We start from the raw sequence: 17,894 nt of genomic DNA on the forward strand, positions 1-17,894 counted from the left end.
CGGCTCCCACCAAAGACGCTCGTCAGGGTGGGCACCGTGGAGCTCTGGGCCCGAGCCTCCCCCACCCCAACCCCCGCTTCTTGTGCCATCTGCTGAGTCACGTGACCTCTCTGAGCTGCCGTGGACGCTCTGGTAAATCAGGGTGATGAGCTCCACACTGCCTTCCTTGCACAATCAAATAGGCTCTTGGATGTGTCGTTCACATCTGCTCCCAGTGCCGGCACAGGGTCCGGTAAACACATCCATGCAGGGGAACAAACCCATCGCTGGTGCCCTGGCCCTGCCCTGGCCCTGTCTCCTGTGCGCCTTTGACAAGTTGTTCAGCAAACGTGTCCTGACAGCTGGGTGTGGAAAGGCCCTGCCCTCTAGGAAGCTTCTGTGTGGTGGGATGGGGCACGCAGGGGTGGGCCGTGCAGGGGTGGTCCCCCCCGCCCTGACTTGAACACGCCATGCCAGCCCCTCTGTCGCCTTTCTCCCCGTCCACCCCACTCAGCATAGCTGCTGCTGTCACGGGTGTGCAGAAAGCTTCGGCAAAGGATGCACACCAGCCCCACCCGTCCTGAGCCACCTCTGCCTGCCAGAGAGAGATGGGAGGATGAGGCTGAGCATCTGCAGGACCTGAGAGATGGAGGGAGGGTGCCACTGCAGCACCCCTTAAATACTTGTTGCCACCAAGAAAACCCTGGAAGACTGAAGTGGAGGAAATCTGAGTCTCGAGCGACCTGAAGCTGTGCCGGTCAGAGTGGAGCTGAGCCGCCAGCACATGCGATGGCCACCGTGCTCTCGCCCCCACCCTAAGGGAGAGCAGGCGCATTTTCATTCTGATGCAGAATGAACAGTGCCCTGAAGGCGGTCCTTCCCGGTCGAGCTATGCACATGTGCTTTTAGTGACCTCATCATGTTTCTGCCACCTGCAAAACCTGCCGCCCCCATCCCCGAGAAGTTGGGGGTGCATGTGGACCTCACTCATGCACTCACAGGTGCTAGCGCTTCCATGGGAAGGGGTTAGGGACAAGTCTCAGCCAAGGTGACAGCATCACAGATAGGTAGGGGTTCTGTGGGGAAGCACAGGTGGTGGTGGCAAAAGGGAGGGGGCTGGAATCGTGCTGGGAGCACCCTGGAGTGGCATTTATGGGTAAAGGACAGGGATCTGGTGCGTAGCAGCCAGTCCCTTTGTGCACAGGCATGGACCTCTGGCTGTGGCTGTCAGCCACTGTGCCTGCTGTTTGCCCAGACCCCTCAGTTGATCCCCTCCACTCATGACCCCCATCAAGCCTAGGAGGCTGGGACCCCGATCATGCCCATTCTCCTGGCCAGGGGACCAACGCTCCCTGGAAATCACACAGCTAGAGAGGGTCCAAGACAGCAAACAAAATGCAGCTGTCAAGGGCAAGTCTGCACCTTTTCCTTAAAGTCAGAGGCAGACTCTTATACACATCATACTCACATGTGTGATCCCATGAGTGTGCATGGTGTGTGGGTGCCTGCATGTGGTGTGTGTATGTGAGTATGCAAGTGTGTATGGTATGCCTACCTATGTGTGCATGATGAGTGTGCAAGCTCGTGTGTGGTAGAGGCACCGGTGTGTGTGCATAGGTGTGAGTGTGAAGTGTCTGAATGTGTGTGTGAGATTGTGGGGGCCACATGAGGCTGCCATTGCCTGTTCAGCCCTGTTATACTCGGCAAACACCAAATATCACCCATGGCAAGCCCAGGGCAGTGATTTCTGCCCGTTCTGTCGTTAACACACCACCAGAATGCAGCCCAAGGCAAAGAGCCAGCACCAATCCTTGGGGTGCACTGAACAGGACCAAGGAGGGGCTGAGGGTGGGGCCTCCTAATCACCAGGCACTGCACACATTATTTCCCATCTTCAAATGTGCCCTGTGGACAGGTTCCAGCCTGCCTTCTCACCGAGGGCTTAGAAAGGATCAATGAGGTGCCCCGGCTTACTCAGGGTGTGAGCAGTGGGCAGGGTGGAGCCTGGTTTGTTGGACTCTGCAGCCTGGCTCTGTCTTCCTAGCCAACTGGAAAACCGCAGTGTGGTCCCAGCTCTCTGTACCCATGCTCTGTGGGTCCCACTGGGAGCTCAGTGGCCTGTGTGAAGCAGGCACTCAATGAATGGGGAAGGGTGTGAATGAATGAAAACACACCTCCAATAGAGACAGGGGTGATGTGGCCCAGGCTGGGGTCCCAGGCTGGCCTTTGAGCCCTCAGAAAGGACAGTGCTCAGAACAGATCTCCCCACCCCCACCCTTGACCACAGCCCACCCTGGCCCCTACCTGAGCCCTGTGGGGCTGTGCTGGACAGGATCCACTTGACCAGGCAGCATCTCATCAAAGCCTGGCGGCTGAGCCTCGGCCTCTGCCACTTGACACCCTCCTTCTTGCTAAGTGGTGTGTGCCCGAGGTCCCCCAGGAGGCTGCCATCCGACGCCTTTGTCACTTCCTGCAGTAGGAACAGGCAGAGCAGCCCTGAGCCCCTGCTCAGAGGGGGGACCCCTGGATGGTCCTGAGCTGCCCTGATATCCTAGATGAGGCCAGCCTGAACACAACAGAGGGCTCACCTTCCGGGGCTGCATGCCTAGTGCCCCTCGTCCTGGCCATTCCTGCCAGACCTGGGGAGGTTCCTTTCACTCTACACCCTGGCTATGGTGTAAGATGGGACCCCTGGAAGAGGGGTGGACAGGGGTGCAGAGAGGGGATGTCACCAGTGATCCCAGACTTACTCATTGGATTCTCCACCTTGGCACAGGCCAGGTTGTCTGAGCTGGACGGCCCCTTAGAAATCACGATCCCAATCCCTCATCTGCCTGAAGACCAGAGAGGCAAGTGGATCTGTACAGGGTCACACAGCCACGTCTGGCTCCCTCACTCCCCCAGCAGGGCCCCTGCTCTGCCTGAGTTTTCATGTTGAGGCAAGCTGAGAATGAATGAAAGGCTGGGTGGTGACCCCAGGAGGGCTGCACTGGTGGAACCCACCACTGAGGCTGGCAGGGATCTGAAGAAATGGCTCCAGCTATGGGCAGGAGAGTCTTGGGAGGAGAGAGTCATGGGTGGTCATTAAGAGGCAGTGGATCAGCCGGGCGTGGTGGTTCACGCCTGTAATCCTAGCACTTTAGGAGGCCGAGGCAGGCGGATCACCTGAGGTCAGGAGTTCGAGACCAGCCTGACCAACATGATGAAACCCTGTCTCTACTAAAAATACAAAAATTAGCCAGACGTGGTGGCATGCGCCTGTAATCCCAGCTACTCAGGAGGTTGAGGCAGGAGAATTGCTTGAGCCCGGGAGACGGAGGTTACAATAAGCTGAGATCATGCCACTGCACTCCAGCCAGGCCAACAGAGCCAGACTGTCTCAAAAAAAAAAAAAAAAAAAAAAAAAAAAGAGGCAGTGGGCCATGTGCCTGAGTCAGTGTGGATCGGAAAACAACCTCCTGGGGTCATGGTGGAGGACCCAGGGCAGCAAGATTTGCTCTCCTACAACGTATTTCAGGCCCCCCAATCCTGACATCCAAACTGCCCACCATGCTCAGTTCCCATGCTGGCAGCTGGCCCATGAGGCACAGAGGAGGGAGATGCACCGCAGGCTGCCGCTGGCCACACCTCTGTGCACCTGCTGGGTCTAGTTTGCTGCCTTTGTGCTGTCCCCTCCTGCTCGCGGTGGCAGGGGGACAGGTGTGGCCTGGCCAATTGGACCACAGCCCACCAATGGCCTTCATGCCTATTTTGTCTGTGACGCACTGCCTGACCTCCAGCTGTGGCAGTGGCACCACCCCCACATGCATATGTGTTCTGAGCGGTTGGGTTCCTTGGCCAGTAAAGAGGGCCACTCAGGGGGTGGGTTGGCCATACCCTTCCCAGGTCACAGGGTCTCGTGTGTGCTACCTTTGCATGGTCCTGAAAAGTATTTGGTTGTTCAAAGTAAATAACAGATGGACGGGGCCATCAAGCAGCTTCTACAGAGGCAGCCCTGGAAGACAGCCCCTGTGCTAGTTGGACTGTCAGGTGCAAGAGCCAGAGACTGACCCAGGTTGATTTGAACTGGGAGAATTGGCAGCAGGGAGCCCGGGCCAGTCACAGCCTGCAGGGAAGCACAGAGAGCCAGTCCTGGAAAGCAGACGAGATCAGAGAGCAGCGCCGGACACCAGCCCTGGCCATGCCCGTCCACACAGAACCCAGTGACAGGGCTCCGCTGCTGCTGCAAAGGCTGGCCCCTCTCCCGAGGCATGGGCCTGGCACCCCCACTGGTCTCTGCACACTGCAGGCTCCAGCTGGGGGAGGATTCTCTGGGCGCTTCACTGGCTCATGGTCCCCTGAGGCCTATCCACATTCGGGATGGGCAGCCGGCCCACTAGTCAGTGTTCGATGAAGTGGTCCCCTAGGCAGGGAGATGTCCAGTTCCCTTATCCTGGCTTTTGGGCCTTCCCCAGCTAGGTCCCAACTACCAGTCCTCCAGCTCACAGTCATCATCCATCCTTCCTCCGACACACCCTTGGCAACAACCCCGCACGTCCCTCCCCTTCTCCAAGGCTCACCAAGCAATGAGGGGGCTCAGTGGTGCCCAGAGCTGCAGCAAGAAGAGGCACTGACCATGCTGATGGAGCAGAAACAGGGGGAGAGCTGGGAGTGGACGGGTGCCTGGGGTGCTGAGGGAAGCTCCCTACGTGCACACACATGCACACATACAAGTACACATGTTCATATGCACACACAAGCACACATGCATAGGCACACACACGTACACATGCTCATATGCACATGTGCTCACACATACATATGCATACACGCGTCCTGTCGGGCTGGGTCAGAAACGCACTTTCTCCATTATTCATGATCTTATTCAGGAGTCTTTATTTTGGTTAAGGAGGGTCGTAGGGGAGAGAGGGGCAGCAGGTGCTTCATTACATCACAAATTCTTTGCTGCAGGCTCTGCATGGGGGGTGAGCAGAGGACATCAGAAGAAACTGAGGCGGCCTCGGAGCCCCTGGCAGGAGCTCTTCACTGGGACCCCCAGTCCCGTCTGCAGCCCATCTCAGAACAGCACTGGCTTGGCTGGCAAGGCTGCTTCTCGGGGCCCAGGGTTAGTCACAGGGATTCTGTCTTGAAGCCCCAGGCCCAGGTCGTGCAGGAGATCCCATGGGTGTCCTGGGTTCTAGCTCACAGGGCTCAGTCCTCCCGGGAAGGCTGGGTGAGCCCAAAGGGCAGGCTGAGCACCTCCCAAGTGGATGTCTATGCTGAGCTGAAAGTAATCTCGTCACGACAACCCCCTGCAATCGGTAACACGATCCCCATTTTGCAGATGAGGAAACTAATTCCCTGAGAAGTTTTGGGACATCCCAGGGCCACACTACACATATAGTCTTCTGATTCCAAAGTTCACATGGGCTTGACCATGGGCTTTGCTGCTGAGGCTGTTTCTCGGCCTGGGTCCCTGGGGCAGTCTCTGGAGCTGGGTGTGTTCCAAAGCCACTCAGGCACATCAGCAGCCTTCCAAAAGTATCCGTTGAGGAGTGCTGTGATGCCCTCCTCGGCTAGGGGGCCCCAGTGTGTCTTTTCTCCCTGTGGAGAGAGTCTGGGTGGAGTGGTGGTGGGGGTTCCGGGCCAGGCTCCTCCATCTGGCTGAGGGGCCAGAATCCCACCTGTGAGCCCCACAAGGCAGGCCCATGATGGGCACCCCTCTTTGTGAGGCAGGGGGTGGGTTCTGAGAAGAGAAGGGAGGGGAGGGCCAGGGAGAGGAGGGCAGGGAGACCCCAGCAGCTGAGCCTGGGAAGCTGGGACTCATCAGGCTGCGGCCTGGGCCCTCAGGCTGTTGGGGAGGCGGGAGGAGGGAGAGTGACCGGGTCATCCTCATGAATATTTGACACTTGTCTGTCTGGAAGAGGGTCTGACTGAGCTGTCAGGGAATGTTAAATAGCAGCCCAGGCACCCTCCTGCTGGTTTGGGAGGCTCACAGCATGGAAGGGAGGGCGTCCTGAGAGGCGGCCCCATGGCCCCTCACCCCACAGTGCCTTGGTGCTGGGAGAGAAGCTGGGGCAGTGATGAGATGGAACATGAATTAGATGCCCCAACCCTGCCGGAAGCCCCAGTGCCTCCCTGCCAGGCCCTGACAGCCCCACCATGCCCCTCCAAGTCTGCTCCCACACCACCGCCTTGGCACCTGCTGCTCCTGGCACTGGACACTTCTGCCCCGGGCGTTTAAGGCCTCACTCAGGGCTCAGGTCCTGGAAGAGCCCCTGCCTGACTACCTAGGCCACCCTCCCCCATGCACGTCCATCTCAGCACTTCTTCACAGCACCCAGCCCTTGTGAACTGATCCTATGATTGTGTTTTCTGTCTCTCCCCTTTAGCGCATCAGCTCTGCGAGAGTGGAACCTGATCCTCATGTGACCTGCTTTTCCTCGTGACACAGCCTGGCACCCAAGAGATCCTCACTCCCAAAACTCAACAGTAAAAGAGCAAACCATCAGGTTAGAAAGTGTGAAAGACATGCACAGACATTTCACCAAAGAGGACGCGTGGATGGCAAAGGCGGCGGGAAGAGATGTTCGCCGTCATTAGCCATTCTGGCAACGCAGAGGAGGACCGCTGTGAGACACCACCATGTGCCTGTCCGAACAGCTAGAACCAAAGATAATGACAACTGAACGCTGGTGAGGATGTGGAGAAACGGAATCACCCCTCCATTGTCGGTGGAAAGGGAAAACGCCTTAGCCACTCTGGAGAACAGTTTGGCAGCTTCCTATAAAAACTAGGCATGCGCTACCACAGAGCCCAACCACGGTATTTTTGGCTGTTTATCCTGGAGAAACGAAAAGTTATGTTCAAGTGAAAACCTGTACACAAATGTTCATGGCAGCTTTACTTGGAATGGCCCCAAACTGGAAGCAACCCAATGCCCTTCAATGGGAATGATTAAACAAACTCCAGTGCATCCATACCACGGAATTCTGAACAAGTAAAACAAACAAACTGTTGGCGCACACCACACCTGCGTGAACCTCCAGAGAATTACGCTGAATGAAAAAGCCAACCCAAAAGGTCACATTCTGTGTGATTCTATTTATATAACATTGTAAAATGACAAAGTTTTAGAAATGGAGAACAGATTAGAGGGCCAGGGGTTAAGGATGGGGGGAGGCAGGCAGGAAGGAGAGGGATGTGGCTCTCACAGGGCGGCAGGAGGGGCCTTGAGGGGACAGAGCTGTTTTGCATCTTGATGGTGCTGTTGAGTGCCTGAACCTACACATGTGATAAAAATTGTAGCAAAAAAATGCACACGGAAATGAGTGCGTGTGAACTGGAAATCGGACTAGGACTGGTGGGTTGCATCATTGCAGACACTCCGGTTGTGCTATTGTGTTGTAGTTTTGCAATATGCTGTCATTGGGGAAACCGGGTAAAGTGTACATGGGCCCTCTGTGTGAGCTCCTACAACTGCATGTGAATCTACAACGAGCTCAGTAAAGATTTCCATCAAAAAATACTCTCATGCACCCAAAAAGAGGGTGTTAAAAACACAAGCATGCACAAGGCTCTGAATAAATATTCACGAATGATCAAAAGTCCCCTGTGCTCTTCACAATTCACCTGGGACTCTCTCCTCCCACTCCTGCTCGATGCCGGCCTCATTTTAATGGGTGACAGAACTGTCATTGTCTACCAGCTTTAGAGGATGGCCAGGGTTGAGTGGCAGAGACCAGTGAAGCCAGAAGATCTGGGCCCTGGGTTCAGGCAGAGTCCCTGGTGGCATACTTGGCAGTGTGGGCATTTAGGGCTGTGTCCCAGAAACGGCCCTAGGCTGGCCCTGGGGACCTGCAGCCTTCTCAAAGGTCACAAGTTTCCCTGAAGGATAGAGGCTGCTGGTGAGCCAGGCAGGCCATTCTCTGCCAGTCACCTGGTGGCCGAGATCTGTAGCTCCTGCCCAGCCAGGCAGGCCAGGACCAGGCCTCAACTTCCTTCTAAGTCCTCCTGGCCTGTGGGGAGCCAGGGAGGGATGGAAAAGGATGGCGTGGGTGATGCCCCTGCTGTGTGCTGGTGCTGAGTTAGTTGTTTGGAGGGGTTATCATATTTAATGGTCACACCAACTTTTTGAGGTTCCTTAGAACCTGAAAATTACCCAAAGCACCCAACTGAGCCCCAAATCCGGTAATGGATTCTAGCTCACCCGCTCTCATGCAGCTTGCCAGGGTCCCTGGGGTATGCGTTCTCCTGTTATTCAACAGGGGTAAACCCAACCTGTTCTGAGTCAGCTGCGTCCTGGGGGCTTTGGCCTGAGGTCTCTGGCAGTGGGGAGCTGCACCTACGAGGTGCAGGAGATGACTTAGACTCAGGGCCAGCACACTCTCCAGCTCCCCACTGCCATTCTCTTTACAAAGGGAGGGCACGGCCTCAGCTCAGAGCCTCAACAGGCCACAGACCATGGGTGGGAGTTTATCGCTGCTGCCTTATTTCATGGCAATGTGGTGGTTACCTTCCACTTCTGCTCCCGGCTTCCCACTTACAGTACTGATTTAAAGATTCCCTTTTAAATGAATTCACTACAATTCAATGCATGAGTTAATTTAAAGAAAAATAATAAGAAACAATAGCACAGGTCACAACAGATACAGCAAAATGGTAAAGGCGGGAAGTGTACGTTTCTCTCTGTGGCTGAGGCTGGGGGCCTGCTCGACTCAGCCAGGCGACCCCCCAAGTCTGAGTGACGGCGGCCTCTCGCCACACAGGCTGCTGAGACTGACGTGTGGCTGGTCCACATTGAGACGTGCCCTCGTGTAAACACACACTGGGTTCCAAACGTTTACTTACTAGACTATCAAATAGCTCATTAAAAATGCTTTATATCAATTGCAGGTTGAAATGATAATCATTTACACTGGGTTTAATAAAACACATGGTTAAAATAATTTAACTTTTTTTTCTTTCTTTACTGTGCCTACTGGCACATTTTAAGTGACATCTGTGGCTTGCATCATGTCTCTGTTGGACAGGACTGATCCGGATGGTTCTCAGACCTGCCAGCCGGCAGGCTTGGGGCAGCATCCTCCTGGCAGGGCACAGCCGCCGCAGCTGCTCTCTGCCACTCGAGTCCAGCTGGAGTCGGAGCTGCCTCAGAAGGGTGGCCTGGTGGAATGTGCAGATCAGATTGGGGGTTCGATGAGGCAGGCGGCCATCTGGGGGAGGCGAGGGGTGCCCAGGCCCAGGAGAGTGGGGGAAGGCTGAGCCAGGCGGAGGTCATGGCTGGGTGCTGGGGATATTATGGAGACAGGTACTCAGGACCTACTCTAGATGTGGCCAGTGAGGGAGGGGCGGTGACTTCCCAGTGCCTGAGAAAACTGTCACTGAGGGGATGTAGGAGGCAGGGCTGTCCCCCATGCCTTCCTCTCCCCCTGAACACAGTCCAGTCTCTGCCGCAAACACCACACCATCATCCCGAGAGTTTCCACACCACAGACAGAGGCTGAGCACTTGGAACAAACCTCCAGGACCTGGACCAGACATTTTGCCTCGTGGCTCCCTACCCTGTAGGTCCCCTGAGAGGCCAGGTGGCCCACGGAGCAGCGTCCCACTCCTTGCCCCATGCCCAGCATGGCACAGCTTCATCTTGAGGAGGCCCATCTGGCTGAGAAGATGGAGTCAGACTGTCAGGAGTGTGCCAAGGTGAAACCCTCGAGCCGCTAGTTCAGTCTCCATGGTTCTCATCAACTGTGCTCCAGAGAAACTCCCAGAGAGCCGTCCAGAGCGGATGTGGCAGAGGTGACTGGGGGGCACATGACGGCCTGTGAGAAGTGGGGGTCCTGGAAAACCTGCGTTAAAGTATCCAGGCTCCGTTCCCCAGAGGTGGCGTTCTAGGAGTACATGCATGGGCAAGATGCATTGCTGACTCCTCCCAGATGTCTACAGACTTAATGGATGCAAAACAGAAGTGAGTGGCTTCGTATGTGCCACCAGGGCCCCTGGGTGTGGGCTCAGAGGGCACGGCTAGTTGGGGGCAGGGAAGGAGATCAAAGGCAGGTGGATGTGATTTCCAGCAGCCGAGGACAGTGGGAGGGGTCTGTGGCCAACCAGTTACATGAATCCCGCACCCTCGCTTCCCAGCTGGGTGACCCTGACAGAGAACTTGACAGCTCCGAGCCTCAGTTTCCTCATCTGCAAAATGGGGGTGACAATGTGCCCTCACAGGGTTAAGTGGAAGGCAAGGTGACAAAGCCCCCAGTGGGGGAGAGTCAGTGTTCCTCGCCCTTCTGATCCCAGGGAGGGTCTGGCTGTCGAAACCCACAGCCTAGCATGCCTGGCAGGGAGGCCCAATGTGCCGCTCTCAGCTGCCACATGCCAGAATCACGTGGGGAGGCTCCCACCATCTGCCTGCCCAGGAGCTGGATTGTTTGATGCAGAGAGGGCTGGGCTACTCTGTTCTTATAAAGCTCCTCAATAGATCTGAAAATGCAGCTTGGAGAATTTGTTTAGAGTGTCTGTCCCTCCAGATAGAAAATTCTTGGCCTTGCCTGAAAGGCGAAGGGGGTCCCCCAATTCTCACCCCCTTCCTTTCCGGAAGGGCTTCACCGAGGCCAGGGCCAGCATGAGACATCCAGGCTGCTCAGATGTGGGGCTCCCCACCCCCCACCCTGTCCACGGCTGCTGCGGTGAAGACTGGCCCACCCAGCACTGCTTGCTGTCACTGGCTCTATTTCCATCACTCGGGACAGATGGCAGGAAGCAGTGGTGGGCGTTGTGTTGTGCAGGCCCCAGGGTATGGAATGGGGAAGCTTTGGGGAGCCTGGATTCTCCACCCACCCCTGGGCACAGACAGACATAGGCAAGGCAGCTTGCCTTGTCGGGGGAGCCGAGGTTGTCATGAGTCCCTGAAGATGCATGCATGCACATATGCACATACACACACACGTACACATGCCTGTGAACACACCTATGAGCGCACACACACACACACACACACACACACACACACAGCCCTGGGCCCCAGCCCTCTCGCAGCACCGGAGCAGGAGAGCTGGGCTGTCCACCCCTGCTCTGATGGCTGCCACCTTGACAAGGACAAGCTCTCCATGCTGCCTGGCAGTGAGGGTGTCACGTTAACCCAGGGATGAACTTGAGTTGCCCATGGCCAAATTGCCTCTTGGTGGCCTTCCCAGGCTCTCCTCAACAGTCAGAAGGGATGGCATAGGTATTCCCTTCATGTGTGGAGGCCTCACTCTGTGCCAGGGGCCAGGCCAAGCTGGTTGGTATAGGATCACATTTATCTGGGGGTTCTGTGATATTCATACTTCCCCCAGGAAAATGAGGAGACAGTGGCACAGATGAGCTAAGTAACCTGTCAGAGGACACACAGCCAGTGTGTGACAGGGCCTGGACTGAGCCCAGGTCTGCTGGTGCAGTCAGGGCTCACAGCCAACAAGGCACAGCCATGATGCCTCTTGGCCATGCCTGTCTCCTGCCCGGGGTCCTTCAGTCCCGCACAGTGAGGATCCGGGCTCTGCACAAGACCCATGGACATTTGTGTGCACATGTGGGGCACTGCTGGCAGTGGCCCTGACTTGAGTCAGCGAGGCCCGTGCCTCCCAGCCCTGCACTGCTCATCACAAGGCCTGGCAGATGCTGTGAGCATCTCTCAGACCCAGATGGGAAGACTGAGGCCCTGAGTCAGTGGGGCAGAGGTGGGGCTACAGTTTGGTTCTCTGGAGCACTGTCCAGAGTGCCCATCTTGAGAGAGCATCCCACGACAGAGCTGGGCACAGGGGCATGTGGCACCAGCAGCAGAGGACTGGGATGCAGGGGACTTGTCCCTTGCCTACCCTGGCATCTGCCCACTGTCCATGTGATGAAGGCTGGGGAAGGCTGGGGGTGTTGGGCAGGCTGGGAGGTGAGGCCAGAAAAGACCAGCAGCTGCTTTTCCTGGCTGAGCCTGGCCCAGGCATGGCCAGGCTGATGGAGAGGGCATGCTGGGCAGAGAGCTGAGGTGGCAGGTCAGAGGGGGAGGCTGGGCCGACTCTAGTGTGGGACACACCACCCCCACACTGCCCTCCCGTCTCGGCTCAGCTGCTCCCTCTCCAACTCTGCAGGTCTCCTTGCTTCTTTCCCTGCCACAGGGCTGCTCTGTGGCCTTCTAAGGCATGGGCTGATCTCAGATGACAGACGCACCTGCTCAAAGGCAACATCAGTCAGCTGAGGCCGGGAGCCCTGGGCAGGAAGCAGCACGGGACTCGCCCCATGCTGTGCCCTCCCCCACTCTCAGGCTCCTCCCTGCCCCAGGTCTGGGCACTAGGTCAGCAAGACGTGCTAACTTCTCTCTCCTCTTCTGCTTCACCTTGGAAACTGAGAGTGCCTTCTTCCCTGCAGAAGCCACATTGGCTGCTCCTGGAAGTCACTGGGATGCCCAGGGGTGGGCTGGGGAGGGCAGGGGGCTCTAAGCCCCCTCTGCTAAGTCAGTAAAGCAGTTCTCTGCCTCACACAGAAGGTCTTGATAAGACAAGGCAGCCTGAATTTAAAATGTTGGGGTCCTCTCCTTCCTAGCTCTGGATCCACAGTCCAAAAACGGGAGGCAGCTAGCTCCAGGTCACGTGGCTAACGCAGGGGATGCGGCCAGGTGGAGGCTGGCTTGTGTGCACTCACTAGAGGGCTCAGAGGGCACAACAGACCACTGGCCCAGGGAACCAGGCCCATGGCTGGGATGGGCCCCTCCTCTGCCATCTGGTTAAAGGCATGCCCTTCTCCTCCTGCGTCTTCTTCTGCAACCCCCAAGCCCTAGGGACTTGCTGCGCTCTGGAGTAAGACAGAGCAGGGTTCAAATCTCAGCCACAACTCTTGTAGCCTGCAGTCTGGGGCAGGCCTCTGTTTCCCCATCTGTGAAGTGGGGATGATACCAACAGCTGCCTTGTGGGCTGCGTGAGGGTCCAGGGAGATAATGCAGGAGACAATGTCCTAGATGGGCGTTGGTACCCTCAGGCTTCTGGCTCTCAGCCCTGCCCTTCTCCTGGGCTCTACCTGGAGGGCTGAGGCAGAGCCCCTTTCTTCCCAGTGCAGCCTGGGGTCTTTTGAAATGTGGGAGCAAATTAGGGCCCATCTTGCACAGTGCCCTGCAACAAGGCTGGAAGCCAGGCAAAAGGGGTTCCCAGTGCACGGGCTGGGCTGTGAAGATACCACAGCCTCAACACCGTGACAGCAGTGCCTGTAGCAGAAACTGCGGGTCTTTCGCTCCTTTCTCCTAAGAGCTCATGGGATCAAGCTCATGGAGTCCTGGAGCTGTTCCAGTTTTCTGAGCCTCAGTGTCTAGAATGGGAATGGCAGTGCCTCCCCGCCTCCCCATAGGAGTGAGGTGAGAATTCATGAATGGCTGGGGAGTGTGGGGAGAAGGCTAGGGAGCCGGGCAGTCATGGGGCATTACTGGGGGACAGCCACTGACCGTGACCCTGAGGAGTCAGAACACCTCCCAGCCTGAGCTCTGACTACAGTCCCTGCTGCCACAAGAGAGGAAGGTTATTTTTCACAATCTCCCATTGATCTTGATGAGAAACCTAGTGGTGGCTTCTCCTAGGACCACTGTCTTTGCTAGGCTCAGCACCAGAAGGTGTGGGTCCCACTCCCCTCCCTGGCCAGGCCAGTCACAGGAAGGCCACTAGCAGACATAAGGACAGTGAGACCCACTGGGGCCCAGGAGCTAGTTGTGGGAGGGTGGAGCGCAGTGTGGGGTCACAATGGCCAAGGGAAGAACCAGATGTAAGTGCAGGACTCAGGCCACCCACTCTGCCAGTCTGGCAGGGGCAGGAGTGGCCAAGCTCCCAGAGTGACCTTTGGCAGTTAAGGCCCGCAGAGGAAAGGCAAAGGAGGGGAGGACTGTCTTCTGCTGGAGGTCAGAGCTGGCTGTGTGCACATCTGTGTGCAGCCTGACTCTGGAAATTCCCATCTCTGTAGTCATGCAGGGTCGCTCAACATGTCTCTGCCTATGGGCACGGTTGCACTGTGCACCCTGACGCTGTAGTGTGTGAGCCTGGGACAAGGCGCTACATTTCTCCACTCTGCCCTGCCTGCATGGTGGTTGCTGGGGAGACTTGAGGTGACAGGACAGAAGGCACATTTTCCATGTGTAGTGTTGCCATGCTCAAAGGGCTTCATGCCATCACCTCAGCTGATCCTCTTGGCACCCTGGAAGATGGAGCAGATAGCACAAGGGAGGCCTGGGGTTTGGGGGCAGTGTGGTCCAAGCCAGCCACCCGCCCATGCTTGGATGCTTGTCCTCACAGGTGAAAGAGGCAGGAAGCCATCTGTTCAGGGCAGAGACGCTGAGGTGCCAACCCCATATCCCTTCTTTCCTACACTCAAGACCCTGATTGTCTCTGGGTCCTTTTGCCCTTCTTTCTTTCTCCTTCCTGCTCATATGTCAGTATGAGCCCATGTGTGCTGGCTGGAGCTCCAGCAGCTATTTTGCACCTTAAGGTAACCTCAGGAGTGATACGGAGCAGGCCTGAAATGCTGCTGATCAGGCGGCCTCCAAGCCAGCCCTCCACTGCCCCTCTGGACTTCTGCATGAGAGAGAAACCCCGCTAACCTTGTTCCATCCACTGTTATTTGGGGCGTTCTGTTATGAGCAGCCAGACCTAGTCCTGAACTATCCTGAATGTGTGAGCAGCTCACAGGGCATCAGGCCAGACCTTTTGAGAGTCAGCTAGAGGCTGGAGGGCCAGCTTATTTCTCCTTCCCTCATTCCTCCTTTAATTCTTCACCCTTCCCCGTTCCCCACCACTGTTTCTCAAACTCTGTGCCAGGCATTTTCCTTGCATTCTCTCTCTGACCTCCCCACAGCCCTACTGAGAGGGAATGTGTGGGAAGTGCTCTTGTTAGGGGCTCCTAGCCCTTTCAGAGGAAGTGGGCACTCATTCGTTACTTGATTGCTTGATTAGAAGATGCGTTCATTGACCAACCTCCAAGCACAAGTGACTCCCTCCCAGGCTCACCCCTCCCCCAACCCTGAAGGCTGTGGGGCCCGGGCTCAGTGTCAGCCACGCTGGCACCTGACCCAGGGACCTAACTGAGCAGGATGAGTCGTGGGCTGACCCCAAGCTCCTCCTCTGTCCAGCTTTTCTTCCGCAAACACTTAAAACCTCTCCCATCCAAAGGGAGCCCTAGGAGTTCAGCCTCCCAGCCAGGATACCCCAACACCAGCCAGGACATTCCAACGCCAGCCAGGACACTCCAACACCAGCCAGGACACCCCAGCGCCAGCCAGGACACCCCAACGCTCACTTTCCCCAAAGGAAAGTGGAACAAGAGGGGACAAGGGTCAAAGAAAAAGGCTTCCTGGTCCAGAGCAACCCCCAGAAGCCTCCATTCCTCCCCCCAACACCCCTCCAGAGCAAGACCCCATTCCCCCAGCACCTACCTTAGCCGGCTGCATCCTGGGCGCTGAAGAAAACTGTTGCCAGCCTCCCCACTTCACAGCCGAGGCAGACAAGACTGCCCAGGCCGGCTGGCAGCTGCCTCATGTTTGCTTGGACCCAGACGTAATTGTCAACGGCGGCTTCTCGCCCTCCCCCTGCCCACCCCTTCCTCCCTGCCGGCTTCTATCGCTCCACCCCTCTGCCTCCTCGCTGCCTCCCTTTCTCTCTTTCTCTCTCTCTCTCCCCTTTCTCTCTCTCTCTCTCTCTCTCCCCGCTTTCTCTCTCTCTCTCTCCTCTTTCTCTCTCTCTCTCCATGGCCCCTAATCCTGGTCTCTCAGAGCCTGTCCAAGCCTCTGTCTGGCTCTCCTGGCCTCTCCCCTACCCTGTCACCAGCGTCTCTCTGTGCCTCCCCTGCCGTCTGCCTCTTCCTCTGCTCCTTGCCCTTTTTGGTCACCAAGGAAGAATGGGGGTAGAGGGTGCAGGGAGCTGGGGCTGGGGAGAGGGGAGTTCAGGGCAGGAGTTTCTGTCTCAAGAAGTGGGGAGGAGCAGCAGTTGAACCCAGAGTGCCCAGGAGGGACTGTGGAAGTGGAAAAGGAAGGGATCATTCCTGGAGGCATTTTCCAGAAGAAGCCAGGACACCCCCACCGCCCCAGTCCTGCCTGCCACTCTTCACAGACACAGGACAGTGCCACCGTTATGATAATCTCAGCCCAAGGGGCCCCCAGGACAGCAGGGAGCCACTGCACCCAGCATCTGAAGTGTCCTCTCTCAGGGTCCTGGCCTGAGGTGCTGGTCTGCAAGGTGCTGTTCTGGGGCTCACAACCCAGAAACAGCGACAGCCACCAGGGCTACATCAGCAGGGTGACACTCAGGGGTCCTTCCACCTCTTTCATCTGTCCCTCATTAACTACCTCCCATTCACCCATCCTAGGGCCTCGAAGCACGGGTGTCTCCCCAAAGCATGAGCCGCTCATGCTCTCCAGCTGTGCTGGGTCCCCTCCCAGCTCCCAAGTCAGGAAGCATCCAGGGTGGCTGAGGACCTGATAGGATCTCCTGGGGTGTGAGGGTGAAGGATGGGGCCGAGGGCTCCCAGGCATCCCTGAGAGAGGGGGCTCTGTCCTGTCCCTCAGGCGGGCAGCTCCTGGGCATTTGCTTGGCCCCCAAGCAAACCACTCAGGAGCCAGGTGCCTGAAACCTTTGCCAAGTTTCCCTTTTTGGAGCCCAGAGGAGCCAGCCTGTGCCAGTAGTTCCCATGGAGACGAAGCCCTAGGATGCCTCCCTCCTTTGCAGCCTGCACAATTGTGCTTGCATGCCCTTTTCCTTTTTGTTTTTTTTGTTTTGAGCCAACCAATTACCTCCAACTTTCAGATCCTCAGGGGAAGAAAATAGCCTGGAGCTGTTGACCCACCGAGGCAAGGACTGTTTCCAGAGGGGAGGTGGCAGCCCAGGTGTCTGGCCCTGTGCGACTTCAGAACAGGCTGGACTTCACACTGGGAAAGGGGCTCGGCAGAGCCCGGAGGACTCCCTAGCTGCCCCCGCCCCACCCACACTGCACCCTAGGAAGTGGGGGAGGGAGGCAAGCGCCTTCATGGCTGCCAGCTCAGGGCCGGCATCCTGGGAGCTCATCCGCTTTTTTTTTTTTTTTTTTTTTTTTTGAGACAGGGTCTCACTCTGTCACCCAGGCTGGAGTACAGTGGTATGATCATGGCTTACTGCAGCCTTGACCTCCCAGGCTCAAGCAATCCTCCTATTTCAGCCTCCCAAGTAGCTGGGACTACAAGGCGCATGCCACCATGCATGGCTAATTTTTGTATTTTTTCGTAGAGATGGGGTCTCACTATGTTGCCCAGGCTGGTCTCAAAGTCTGGGGCTCAAGTGATCCACCTGCCTCTGCCTCCCAAAGTGCTGGAGTTCCAGGCATGAGCCACTGTGCCCAGCCCCATCCTCCTTTCACTGCCTGAGACAGTCCTGCCCTCCTGACTCTGAGCAAGCCTCGCCTCCGCAAGCAGGGACGCATTGAGCATTTTGAGTCCTCATAGCGACCTTGGGAGAAAAGTGTAATTATCTCACTCTACAGATAATAATGGTGAGACCCAGAAAAGCTAAAAGACTGGCCCAAGTCACAGGCTAGGGAGTGGTAAAGCCAGGTCCCAAAGCCTGTTGCCTTCTTCCTAGAGTGAGCACCGCGGATGCTGAGATCCCGCTGGCGGCTCTATGCCCAAGGCTTACACAGCAGCTTGGAAACTTGGTGACTGCACTGCCGTGATGGGCTGGTCTTCCTGACGGCCTGGCCGGAGGAGTCAGGAGCAGAGGAACCCACTCGTCACAGCAGCACCCCCAAGAGCTGCTCACCCCTGCTTGGCACACTCGCTGACATCCCACACTCAGATGCGCTGTCCTCGGAGTTCACCAGCTGTGACACCGCAGGCCTGGGACAACTGCCCTGCTCTGCTGGACCCACCGGCTGTTCGGGCCTTGCGAACCTCCCACTGCAGCTAGCACCTG

The 17,894-nt window shown here is 56.9% G+C and overlaps 1 protein-coding gene across 1 annotated transcript in view; it reads right to left on the reverse strand.

Moving 5' to 3' along the window:
- The window catches only part of KCNIP3 (potassium voltage-gated channel interacting protein 3), a 90,572-nt gene extending 75,098 nt beyond the window's left edge, over positions 1-15,474 (reverse strand). Inside the window, exons 1-2 of the mRNA XM_019021491.4 lie at positions 15,392-15,474; positions 2,284-2,449 (exon numbers count right to left, since the gene is read on the reverse strand). Of these exons, the coding sequence (XP_018877036.1) occupies positions 2,284-2,449; positions 15,392-15,406 (181 nt within the window). The 5' untranslated portion in view covers positions 15,407-15,474. The remainder of the gene's footprint in view (positions 1-2,283; positions 2,450-15,391) is intronic.
- Positions 15,475-17,894: the final 2,420 nt, after the last annotated feature.

Source organism: Gorilla gorilla, chromosome 12 (genome assembly GCF_029281585.2).
Source record: "Gorilla gorilla gorilla isolate KB3781 chromosome 12, NHGRI_mGorGor1-v2.1_pri, whole genome shotgun sequence".
Classification (NCBI taxonomy): domain Eukaryota; kingdom Metazoa; phylum Chordata; class Mammalia; order Primates; family Hominidae; genus Gorilla; species Gorilla gorilla.